Here is an 11,808-nt window from a genome sequence, read left to right as displayed (position 1 = left end):
CTGCGAAAAGGCTTAAGTCCCAATTTGGAGGTTTTGGCCCCTTACGTAGTCCTGCCACAGCTCTAAAAAAAAATAAAAATTCACCTTTAGTTTTGTTGCCTTCAAAGTAGTTCAATTTGATAATTTTCTATAATATACACATATGTATGTATGTTGGATGCATATATTTACATGTATGTATGTATACATGTACATATGCACCTATATACGTACGTGTGTATATGAACGTTTTTTATTTTTTTTTTATTTTTAGTGGGGGGTCAAGGCTCTTGATATTGCTTCATACGTGTTGTAATGTTCTGAGTCAGGAGCGGATGGCTCAAGACCGACCATACGTGGCGACGAGTCACACCCTGCGAGAGGTGCCCCTGCTTTTACTGAATATGGCGGATCTAGAGAGGACAACTCGATAAAACCCGTAATTCCGAGTGTCATCCGTACCGTGCTTATGGGATGAATGGCACTACGTAAGTGTGTCTTATAACGGTGGCCTCCAGATACCTGGCGCCCTCTGGTTGTAAGAAGTCTTGCTCGGGATATTGGGGGCTATGTCCCAGCTGACATCCCTTCCCCCATACTCGTGGGACACACATGAACAGTAAAAATTTAAATCAAAAGCCAGAAGGAGCTGCACAGCTCCAAACAATGGCCAATGCTGGCCTTTCGACTTCTGTCGAAACAGAAACCATCGCTACGGAACTACCGGGGGCGCATAGTCCCTCGTACGACGTAGAGATGGTGGATACTAGCGTGAGACAGGATGCAAGTCCCGTCAGAACGCTATCTGATATCTCGCCGGAGGATGAGCAGAAGTTGCTTGCCTCTCCGGTGAACAACCCACCTCATCAAGCTCGAGAGCGGGAGCGGCTTAGCGGAGCCGGTCGGAAACGCCTCAAGCGGTACATAGAAAGGGGAATGAGCTATGAGCAGGCTAGAGAAAAAGCCAAAGAACCCGTTGGCCCACCACGGAGGGAAAAGAAAACTCTCCAAAAAAGACCTAGGTCTGATAGCTCTACCCCGCAGAGGCGATCCCCGAAGAAATTCGCCAAATCCAGTGAGGGATCTGCAGGGGGCAGGCCAGGTGGGACTGCATCTGTGCCCACCGGGGAGGCAACTGTGCCGCATGCACCTGCAGATTGTCGCGGAGAGCCGGTTTCATTTAGGGATGCACTATGCGGAGTGAAGCTGGGCTTAGTCCCAGAGGACTATCCAACCACAGTGTGGTCAACGGATGAGCTCAAAGCTATCCAAAATGCCATCCTCAGGGCGGTCAGGAGCAACACAGTTAGCGCTGTAAAGCCTATATTCAAGGGTTGCACCTTCCACTCGGGATGGCTATCCATCAGTTGCAGAGATGCTGCGACCGCGGGGTGGATACGGAACACTGTTCCAAAGCTGGCACCATGGAAGGGGGCGAAGATGAAAGTGGTCGAGGAGGCAGAAACACCTCGCCGCATCATTCTTGTGGGACTCTTCCCAGAGCTGGACAGCTCTGCCAGTGAGGATGCGCTCAGTCTTCTTCAGGCACAGAATGACGGCCTGAGAATTCCGGACTGGCGCATTTTGAATCGAGTACGCAGGTCAACAATGGCGGAAATCACCATTGCAGTTGACCCGCTATCAGCGGACACGCTAAAGCACCGCGGGAACGTGGTAAACTATGGCTTTGGCGTAGTAAAACTTAGGGAGAAAGTCAAACCGTCGATGCCCGTGGTAGACAAAGATGCCGCCGACACCGAATACCCTAACTCGGAGGAGCAACCTTGCTGCTCCAAAGACGTCATCGTAGCTCCCAGGCAGCTACCCAATGACACGCAAGTGCAGCAGAAGTCATCGGAGGTTGGCACAGAGCTACACGTAGCATACAAAGCTCCAACAACGCCTCCGAAAACAGCAACAACAACATGCCCGACCCTACAACAGGTGCTGGAAGAAGCCCAAAAAGGCGTTGGACCCATCGCATCCCCAAAGCCTGCAAAACGGCCACCACTACGTGGCAGCTCCAAAGCGGCTATGTCCAGCCGCAAAGGCAAGGGAGATGCAAGGACGGCCGAAGAAGCGGTCTTGCTGAAGGGCAACAGGGGGAAGAAGGTGGCTGCTCGCGGCCGAAAAGACCGCAAGTAATGGCACCTCACCCCAAAAACTCTACAAATCTGAGGCACATTAAATGCCTCCAAGTGAACCTTCACCACGCGAAAGCAGCATCAGATGTTTTACATAGGAGGTTCACAAACGAAGGCTTAGGTGTAGCCTTCATCCAGGAACCCTGGATATTAAGAGGTGACGTCAAAGGCCTTAATACAAAGGACGGTAAGATCATCTATGCCACCAGCTGTCGCCCAAGAGCGGCGATGCTATTATGTAACAAAATAACGTTTCTCCCTCTTTCACAGTTCATTACGGCAGATCTCGTTGCGGTATGGGCCAAAATTCCTACTCCTAGGGGGGTGCAAGAGGCAGTACTTGCCTCCGCGTACTTCCCGGGTGAGGAGGAGATAGCCCCGACACCAGAGGTAAAGGCGCTTACGGATCACTGCCGGCAGAGTGGTATACCCTGGATCCTCTGTTGTGATGCAAATGCCCATAGCACTGTCTGGGGGAGCACCGACACCAACAAAAGGGGTGAGTACCTCCTTGAGTTTATAAGTAGTTATAATATAAGTATTATAAACCATGGCAATGAACCAACGTTCAGGAACGCTATTAGAGGGGAAGTCTTAGATCTTACTCTAAGTAGTCAGAACATGGCAGCTTCTGTCACAAACTGGCGCGTCTCAGGGGAGGTATCAATGTCGGACCATATGCACATAGAATTCGACATTGGCCACTTTCCTGAGCAGGAACTAGTTTTTAGAAATCCCAGAAAAACGAACTGGGAATTCTTTCGCTTTATCAGGGAAGAAGGTGGAAACAGCCATGGTGGTCAAATTACGACTGCGCACGAGCTTGAAACTGAAGCTGAACAGCTTCATTCAGACATTGGAATAGCTTTCAATAGTAGCTGTCCCCAAGGAAAGGTAAAATCCAAACGTGATGTGCCTTGGTGGAGCAAGAAGCTTGAGCAAATGAGATGCCAAGCCAGAAAACTATTCAATAGAGCAAAGAATACGGGTGATTGGAATCCGTACAAACTTGCACTAACTTCTTACAACAAAGAATTGCGGAAATCCAAAAGAGCTAGCTGGCGAAACCACTGCGAGGAAATAAAGAGCCTCCCAGAGGCAGTACGCCTCCAAAAAGCTCTAAATAGGGAACACAAAAATACGATCGGCACTCTAAAGAAACCAGATGGTAGTTATACTCAGCATCCGGGAGAGACTTGCAGACTTCTGCTAGACACTCACTTCCCGGGCTGCAAAGCGGGCTATTATCTACCGGAATTGGGTGTCCCAGCACGCACTTCTGGTAGAGAGCAAAGCCTTGCAACTAAACTTACCACGGTAGAAAGAGTGCAATGGGCGATATCTACCTTCAGCCCATACAAATCACCAGGACCAGATGGGGTCTATCCTTGTCAACTCCAACAAGGTAGTAACTACATAGCCCCAGTCCTCTCCAGACTATACAGAGCGTCGCTCCTACTGGGTCACATTCCCAGTAGATGGACTGAGGCTAAGGTGGTATTTTTACCGAAGGCAGGTAAACCGGAGCAAATGCCTTCATCCTACAGACCAATTAGCCTCAGCTCCTTTCTCCTAAAAGGCATGGAGAAAATCTTGGATCAACATATCAGAGAAGTCAACCTAGCGGAACGACCACTGAATAAGAACCAATTTGCCTATCAACCAGGCAAGTCCACTGAGACTGCCATTCACAGCCTTACATCGAAAATCGAAAAGGCTCTGGAGTCTAAGAACATAGCCCTTTGTGCCTTCATTGACATTTCAGGGGCTTTTGACAACACGTCATACAGGGCAATAAGAGATGCCCTGATATGCAAGGGAGTGAGCCCCATCATAATAAATTGGGTGCTTTCTATGCTAAAAACAAGGAAGATCAGGATGGAGCTGGGAGGCACGAAAGAATCGATTACAGCCACAAGAGGTTGCCCTCAAGGGGGTGTACTCTCTCCTCTTCTGTGGACTATGGTTATAGACGAACTCCTGTTCCTACTGAACGACCATGGCTTTGAAACACAAGGATATGCAGACGATCTGGTAATTTGTGTAACAGGGCTGCATGACGAAACGATCTCCAACCGCATGCAACAAGCCCTGCGCATTACGCAAAGATGGTGTGACACCAAAGGATTATCCATTAATCCTACTAAATCTATTCTGGTTCCGTTTACCCGGAGGAAAAAGTTATCCATGACAGAATTGACTCTGGGCGGCACTAGAATAGGGCTCTCAAATGAAGCAAAATACCTGGGGGTGTGGCTAGATAAGACACTCACCTGGAATGTACATTTGGATGCAACCGTAAACAAGGCAATGAGAGCCTTCTTCGCATGCAAGCGACTTTACGGGAAGACATGGGGACTCTCCCCCAAAATGACTTACTGGTCATTCAACACAGTTGTGAAGCCGATAGTCACCTATGCATCCTTGGCATGGTGGACAAAAGCGACACAAAGAACTGCTAGCGCAAAACTAAGCAAACTACACCGAAAGGTGTGCATTGGTATAACAGGGGCTATGCGGACCTGTCCTGCTGATGCACTTAGTGCTCTTGTAGGCATACCGCCCTTCCCAATTCTAATAGAGAGGGAGGCCAGTCTCTCGGCACTGAGAATCCTAAACACTTCCGAGTTAAAAACCGGAAACATGACAGGTCATATGAAGGTCCTTATGAAATTCACAAATGACCCCATAATGCATATGAGGGACTCAGTAGCTCCGATACTAGTAATTTCTAGGAATTTCAAGGTATCTATTGCGGACCGAGCATCCTGGAGCACAGGAAACCCCTACACCAAACCCGGAGCTGAAGTTTGGTACACTGACGGATCAAAACTTGAAGATGGAAAAACTGGAGCTGGTATATTGGGGCCGAATTTTAAAAGATCGATACCAATGGGCAGCTACCCCACCATTTTTCAAGCAGAGATTCATGCGATCGATATCTGCGGCAGAGAATGCCTCAGAAGAGGCACATCCTCTAAAAACATCTGCATTATGTCGGACAGTCAGGCTGCCTTGCTAGCACTGAGGTCCCACATAATAACATCCAAACTAGTGTACGACTGCCTCAACACCCTAAACGGTCTTGGAAGCAAGAACACAGTATTACTGGGCTGGGTGCCGGGGCACGAGGGCCATGACGGCAATGAACAGGCGGACCGCCTAGCAAAACACGGAGCTACCACACTATTCTATGGCCCGGAACCCTTCTGCGGGCTCACCACAGCCCACTTAAGGGAGGTCATAAACAAGTGGGTCGACAAAAAATTCGAAAGGCACTGGAATGAATGTCCGGGGCAAAGACAAGCTAAGCGGTTCATCTGTCCATCACGAGAAGCTTCAAAAAAGCTCATAAATCTAGGCAGGGAGGACCTTCGAACTCTCACTGGGTACTACACGGGACATTGTTCCCTGCGTTATCACCTCAGTAAAATGAATCTTTCAGACACGAGCGTCTGTCGCTTCTGTGAGATGGACGAAGAAACGCCAGAACACATCCTTTGTGAATGTGTTGCTCTCGCTAGACGCAGACTCGCTCACCTAGGCGGTACAACACTTAATCCATTCGAAATATGGAACAAAAAGCCCACCGAAGTGCTAGCTTATATTAAAAGCCTTCATATATAGGGTAAAAGGCCACGCACAATAGACCACCTTAGAGGTCGCAGTGCTCAAGGCTCATAATAATAATAATAATAATAGTGTGATTGGCCGTTTGTGCATACACACACTTATGTATATATATATGTGGATATGTAACTCTGACTTTAACTGCAGTCCAACTCCTTTTCAATTAATTTACAATAGCTTTAATTTTATTCAATTTGATTTTATTATCACTCTTATTGTATTATTTTATCTTTATTTGGAATATTTTATTTTTATTTTATCATCATTTTACTTTAATTTACTTTATTTTACTTTGTTCTACTTTATTTTAATCTACTAACTTTTATTGCAATTTATTTAATTTTATTTCATAAATTCAAGTGGATTTAGTCAGATTAAACTGGGTTCTATTATGTACTGAGTTTAACTTATTTCCATGTCGATTTCATGCATTTTTTTCCTTGTAGCACGCACAGCTTTTAGTTCACATTTCTTTTATTAACTTTATTTTGATTTGAACGAAAATTTTCAAAACGAATTAAACTTAAATTGATTTTTATTAATTTTTATTCTACTTACCTAGTAGCAGGACTTAAAACGGTCCTTTTTTTCCAAACCGTAGGCGATTCCGGTTAAACGGCAAAAAAAAAAAATACACACTTGTCTGCTGTTTTATTTTTGTTAAAAGGAATACTTCCGCGGATTTTTCACTACACGGTTACTCTTCTAGAAGCCAACTTTTGCTTTGATTTTTCACTTCAGTTATTTGGCGATCGTGCCCCGATACGTCGATCGTAGCGAAATTGCTTACTACCTTCACTCAAAAGTTACACGCATACACGCGCACGCTTTCACGCACAGGGATACGCTCGCACACATCCACACTCACACACACATGTACCCTGTAGGGAAACCACGGACTAGTGAATCAAATTTCTAGTTCCGTACTAGGTCTTTATCGCCAAAAAGGAACTAGTCCGATAGGAACTAAATCCCTACCAGTCCAAAATCTGCGAAAAGTGGTAATTTTAAAAAACTAATTTCTTTCAGTTTTTTTCACTACAAATCTATATCTAAAGTGACGAATTTAGAAATAGTTCGGAACTATAGAAAAAGGGATGCAGAGCGAACTAGATCTTATTTGTCGAATTTAGAACCAGTTCGGAACCATCGAATAAGGGATGCAGCGGGGGGCTTGTTTACTTTACATAGATATGTATTCGGCGGCTTTTTCGTTCAAATACGCTTCTATTCTGTGCTTCGCAGATGCTTTTTCATAGCTTGGTAATACAAAACTAAAATTTGTGTTAACATTTTAACATCATGGGACAGTCTGGCATCTAACAAATAACAGCGAGCACCTCTGCAAACTCAGCTACAGCTAAAGGTATGTAAACGTACATTTCTTACAATCATTCAAACAAATTTAATTTCAAATTGAAAACACATTTCTTCCAAAATAACTTAAAAGCGCACACACGGAAGAACCAAAAAGATTGTAAAATCATGATGCTTTTTTCTTTCGTCTGTCGATTTTAGAACTGCTTCGGAACTATAGAATTTAGGACTAGTTCGGAACTATCGAAAAAGGGATGCAGCGGGGGGCAATTGACACTTCCTAGGACATCGCCATGTTAAATTCGCCAGTTGCTTGCATGCAAAAGAGATTTATCGCGAACCAGTACTGGGTCTAAATGTACTAGAAGCGCACCAGTTCAGAACTAGAGATTTTCCCCACAGGGTAGGTACCCTTTCACATATGTTGCGCAACATGTATGTATACACGGCTGAGACACGTTTAGCGGAAAGTTGCTGAAAGTGTACTTGCAACCTAAAAGCTCGCGTTATAGGCTCGTACCCGCCGATGGTGCCTGCATCATGGAGTGTGTTCCTAAGACATTTTTCAAACGCAGCTTTTCCTGGAAAAAATATCACAGTAGGCTGTTAATATGTAAATAAATAAATAAATAAATAAATGAAATAATGAAATAATTAATAATCTAAATAAAGTGTATAAATAATGGGCCGAATAATTACAAGGTATAGTCAAGTATATTAAAATAAATAAATAAATAACCAAGGCCTATAAAAGCAGTCAAGTCTAACACAAACAATTACATTGAACATTGAACATAGAATAACGAAACATTGACAACAACTCTTTTTTACAAAAATGTCTTTTGCGTGGTATACCCCGATCTTTTTTCCGCTGGAATCTCCGAGTTCGTACATAGAATTTCCTATCACTTTCAACACCATGCACTTAATTTGCTTCGGAGCTAATTTGGCATTATAGCCATCAATTTGTGAACTTTGTTTAAAGTTTCGGCGGTATACCACTTGTCCGATTTGAAACCGTACTTCTCTTCTTCTCGTGTCGTAAACCCTCTTACTTCGCTCATGTGCTAACCTCAGCTCTTTTTTTAATTTTATCTCTTATTAGTTGCATTCTATCACTAGTTAACTCAACCTCGCAATCGACATCCTTCAGCGAGCCCAGCTTCCGGTATAGCTCGTATGATGCAGCATGCTGCAAGGGTGTCAGGTACAACATTTTCAGTTCCCTTACGATGTTCGATGTTAAAATCGAAACTCTGCAGTTTTAGGCTCCATCTCGCAAGTCTACCAGATAGGTCTTTTTGGTTCATAAGCCATTTGAGACTCGCGTGGTCAGTTATGATAGTGAACGGCTGCCCTTCCACGTACGGCCTGAACCTTTTCACACTCAGGACAGCAGCATAACATTCGAGCTCTGTAATGCTGTAATTTTTTTGAGCCCTATTTAGTTTCGCTGACATGTAAGCGATAGGTCTTTCGTTATTGTCGTCGTCCAGTTGAAATAGTACCCCATCCACTCCGTCTGTCGATGCGTCGCATTGAATGTAAAAACGTCTGTCGAAGTCCGGATGTGTGAGTACGGGTGCCGATATTAAGCTTTGCTTTAGTCGGTTGAACGACTTCTTGGCTTCGCCAGTCATCGTGAATTTTTTTATTTGATCTTTGGTGAGGCAGTCATGCAGCGGAGCTGCAATGGTCGCGTAGTCCTGGATGAAACGTCGGTACCAGCCTGACATGCCCAGGAACCGTCTCAACTGTTTAGGGGTTTTCGGTACAGGAAAGTCTCGCACAGCCACTACCTTGTTTGCATCCGTCCGAATACAACCATTACCTACCACGTATCCGAGATATCGAACCTCTTTATAGCAAAATTTACTCTTCTCCACATTTATCGTTAGCTTTGCTTCGCACAAGCACCGAGCGACCTTTTCTAACAAACATAAATGAAACGAAAACTCTTCACACATCTAACAAATCATCAAGGTACACAAACACACATTCACGCAAAGAAGCGGGTATCACCTAGTCCATTAAACGACACATTCTTTGTGCCGCATTGCACAGTCCGAAGGGCATCACAGTAAACTGATAGAGCGGTCTCCCAGGTACAGTAAATGCTATCTTTTCTCTGGATTTCTTATTCAACGGGATTTGCCAAAAGGCGTCCTTCAAGTCAATTGCAGAAATGTATCTCGTGTTTTGTAGTCGGCTAAGTATTCCGTCAACGAGTGGGTTAGGCATCCTTAATTGTCCTCTCATTAACTTTACGTGCATCTAGACAGAGTCGGTGCTTAGTACCTTTAACTACTAACGAAACTGGTGAGCTCCAGCTGCTGTTGGACTCCTCTATCACGTCCATGCTCAACATTCTGTCCAGTTCCTGGCACACTAGTTTCTGTATTGCGGGTGAAATGGGATAATGTCTTTGTTTGACAGGGAGGTTCTCATCGTGTACTTCAATAACGTGCTCTTCCATGTCAGTTCGACCTAGACCTAAAACAGCGAACGAAGGGAACTGAGCCTTCACCCTCTCTAAGGCAATAGTTTCGTCTGGGGTGAGCACATGCTGCACTGCGTCGAACGACAGGTCACCCTCAGCGGGCGCGAGCTCTGCAACTGTAGCGTGGACTGTACGCGACCTAGCTCCCCTACTTACAACATTTAGGTCGAATGCCCTCCAAAAATCGATGCCCAAATACACCTCTTGCTGTAACCCTGGTACTATTAAAAATTCTAGTTCCCTTTTCATCTCATCCCATACTACGGGCAACGTGATTACACCTGTCACTGGGGTTTCGCCTCCATTAGCAGTTTTAGTATTTTGGTTACATATATGAATGATGTCTTCCTTCTTGCCTTCTAGAAATTTGCTGGCATTTTTACCCAGACAACTGGCTCCTGCGCCTGAATCCAACAAAGCTAACGCGTCTATGCCTCCTATTTTCGTTTGTGCAAAAAATCTATTATCGCCCTTCAATGTGACAATAGTGGACACTATCTTATTATAAATTCTTTTATACGATTTTTTCTTATCTCTCATCTTTTGTATTTTTCTGAAATTCCTATTCCTTTTCTTTTCCGTCATAGCTTCACAAAATATTCTCCTCCTTGCTTCTTCATACTCCAATTTCCTAACATGCAAATCCTTCAATTCACGTTGTGTTCTTATATCTAAGTTCTCTTTAAGTTCATCCCTACTTGCTCGTTTTAAAATCCTTACTGTTTGTTGTCCGGGTTCTCCTTCTCCTGGCTGAGGACCCCGGTTATCTCCGCCAGTTTTCCATTTCCCTTCATATTGTGGAAACTAGACTTACAACGCGTTTCCTTATTTGCTTCTAATGGATTTCTTGCAAAGTGGTCAACCGGCATCCCACACGCGAAGCACAACATTAAGTGAAAGGGCGAGGGACAGAAAGAATCGATGGTTGGTTTGGGGCTGGGCACAGACACGGCAGTAGACATACTGTGCGGGGTTACAGTGTTCCTCCTGTGTTCAGGTAGTTGGCCACCGTTCGCCTTGTTCCTAAGTGGGTTCCCTATAGCCTCTACCGGCTGCGGATTGACCACCTCATCAGGACAAAGCAAGTCGGGGTACACCAATTCATTGATGCCTTTAGCTCTACTTCTGTTTTCCTTGATTACCCTTTCCGCGCGCCTACATTCTGCCTTAAGCTCCGCTAATGTGTCCATCTTTGATGCAAACGTCAAGTTCGCTAAGTAGGGTTTTAGGTTGCCTTTGATTATGCCCACCAGTTCTTTCTCGGGTATTTTCTTACGAAGCCTAAAAGTCAAATTGTGAACTTCGCCGTAGAAGTCATCAAATCCCTCGGTTGCCAACTGTTTACGCTCCATGATTTGCCGAATTATCTCGTAATCGGACTCTGCGGTTTTGAAGTGGGCCAGCAGTTCTGCTTTTAGATCAAAATACCCGAAGTTGGGATCCTCGGCGTGATCTTCAAGCACCTGTCAGTACCACTTCAACGCAGAGCCCGTCACGAGACAATGGAAGTCCGTAAACAGTTCGTGATGAGTGACTTGATGCTGCTCCCTCATTTTCTCTATACGGAAGAAAAAACTTTCGATCGTAATTCCTTTGTCTGTGCCGTCAAATTTGACGTGCCATTTTTCCAGGTCCATCTTCTTCCATCTTGGTGGCTCGCGTCCATTACGGTTTCCGTCATCGTTTCCATGTTCAACCTCACTTTCATCTACTTCTCTACCTGCTTGGCTTAACTGACCCCTATTATCTGGCGTTGATGCATGGGTGGCGCGATGAACTGGAGCTTGGGATGTAGACGTTTCTATCTCGGCTACTCGGCCACTGAGGTTAGTCACGTACGCTCTCATATTCCTGACCTCATTCGTTCACTGAGCCATTAAATCGCCTTGTTGCGCCATCATTGCCATCAACCGGCACAGTTGCTCGACGTTGACATCAGTGCTGATCGGTCCACTTCTTCGAGCCCCAGCACCCCCAGATTCCGAGTTCCCAGGTCGCTTTTCTTGTGACATCTGAAAGATCTCGTCAAGCTTCTTAGAGAAACTCAGGCTATCCTCGGACTGGTTTGCTGAAAGCTTGATTTGCACTTGGGTGATCGCACTCGAGGAAAACCGCTTGAATTTTTGGTAGAATTTTTTTGGATATTTGATATTACGAAGTTCGTGGATAATTGAAATTTTTGATTTTATTTTTAACTTAGTTTTTAAAATTTTGCCTAGAGTTACAAAAGCCTGTAAC

The 11,808-nt window shown here is 44.8% G+C and overlaps 1 protein-coding gene across 1 annotated transcript; it reads left to right on the top strand.

Moving 5' to 3' along the window:
* Positions 1–259: 259 nt before the first annotated feature.
* Positions 260–2,476, top strand: LOC118735129. The gene is made up of 2 exons (XM_036464753.1): positions 260–2,310; positions 2,394–2,476. The coding sequence occupies exon 1, from the start codon at positions 592–594 to the stop codon at positions 2,122–2,124; it is 1,533 nt and encodes a 510-aa protein (XP_036320646.1). The 5' UTR covers positions 260–591; the 3' UTR covers positions 2,125–2,310; positions 2,394–2,476.
* The last annotated feature ends 9,332 nt before the right edge of the window (positions 2,477–11,808 follow it).

The sequence above is a fragment of the Rhagoletis pomonella genome, unplaced genomic scaffold (genome assembly GCF_013731165.1).
Source record: "Rhagoletis pomonella isolate Grant_MI unplaced genomic scaffold, Rhpom_1.0 Rhpom_scaffold_00003, whole genome shotgun sequence".
Taxonomy (NCBI): Eukaryota; Metazoa; Arthropoda; class Insecta; order Diptera; family Tephritidae; genus Rhagoletis; species Rhagoletis pomonella.
The sequence above is the reverse complement of the archived record's forward strand: the minus strand, read 5'-3'. Positions and strand labels throughout refer to the sequence as shown.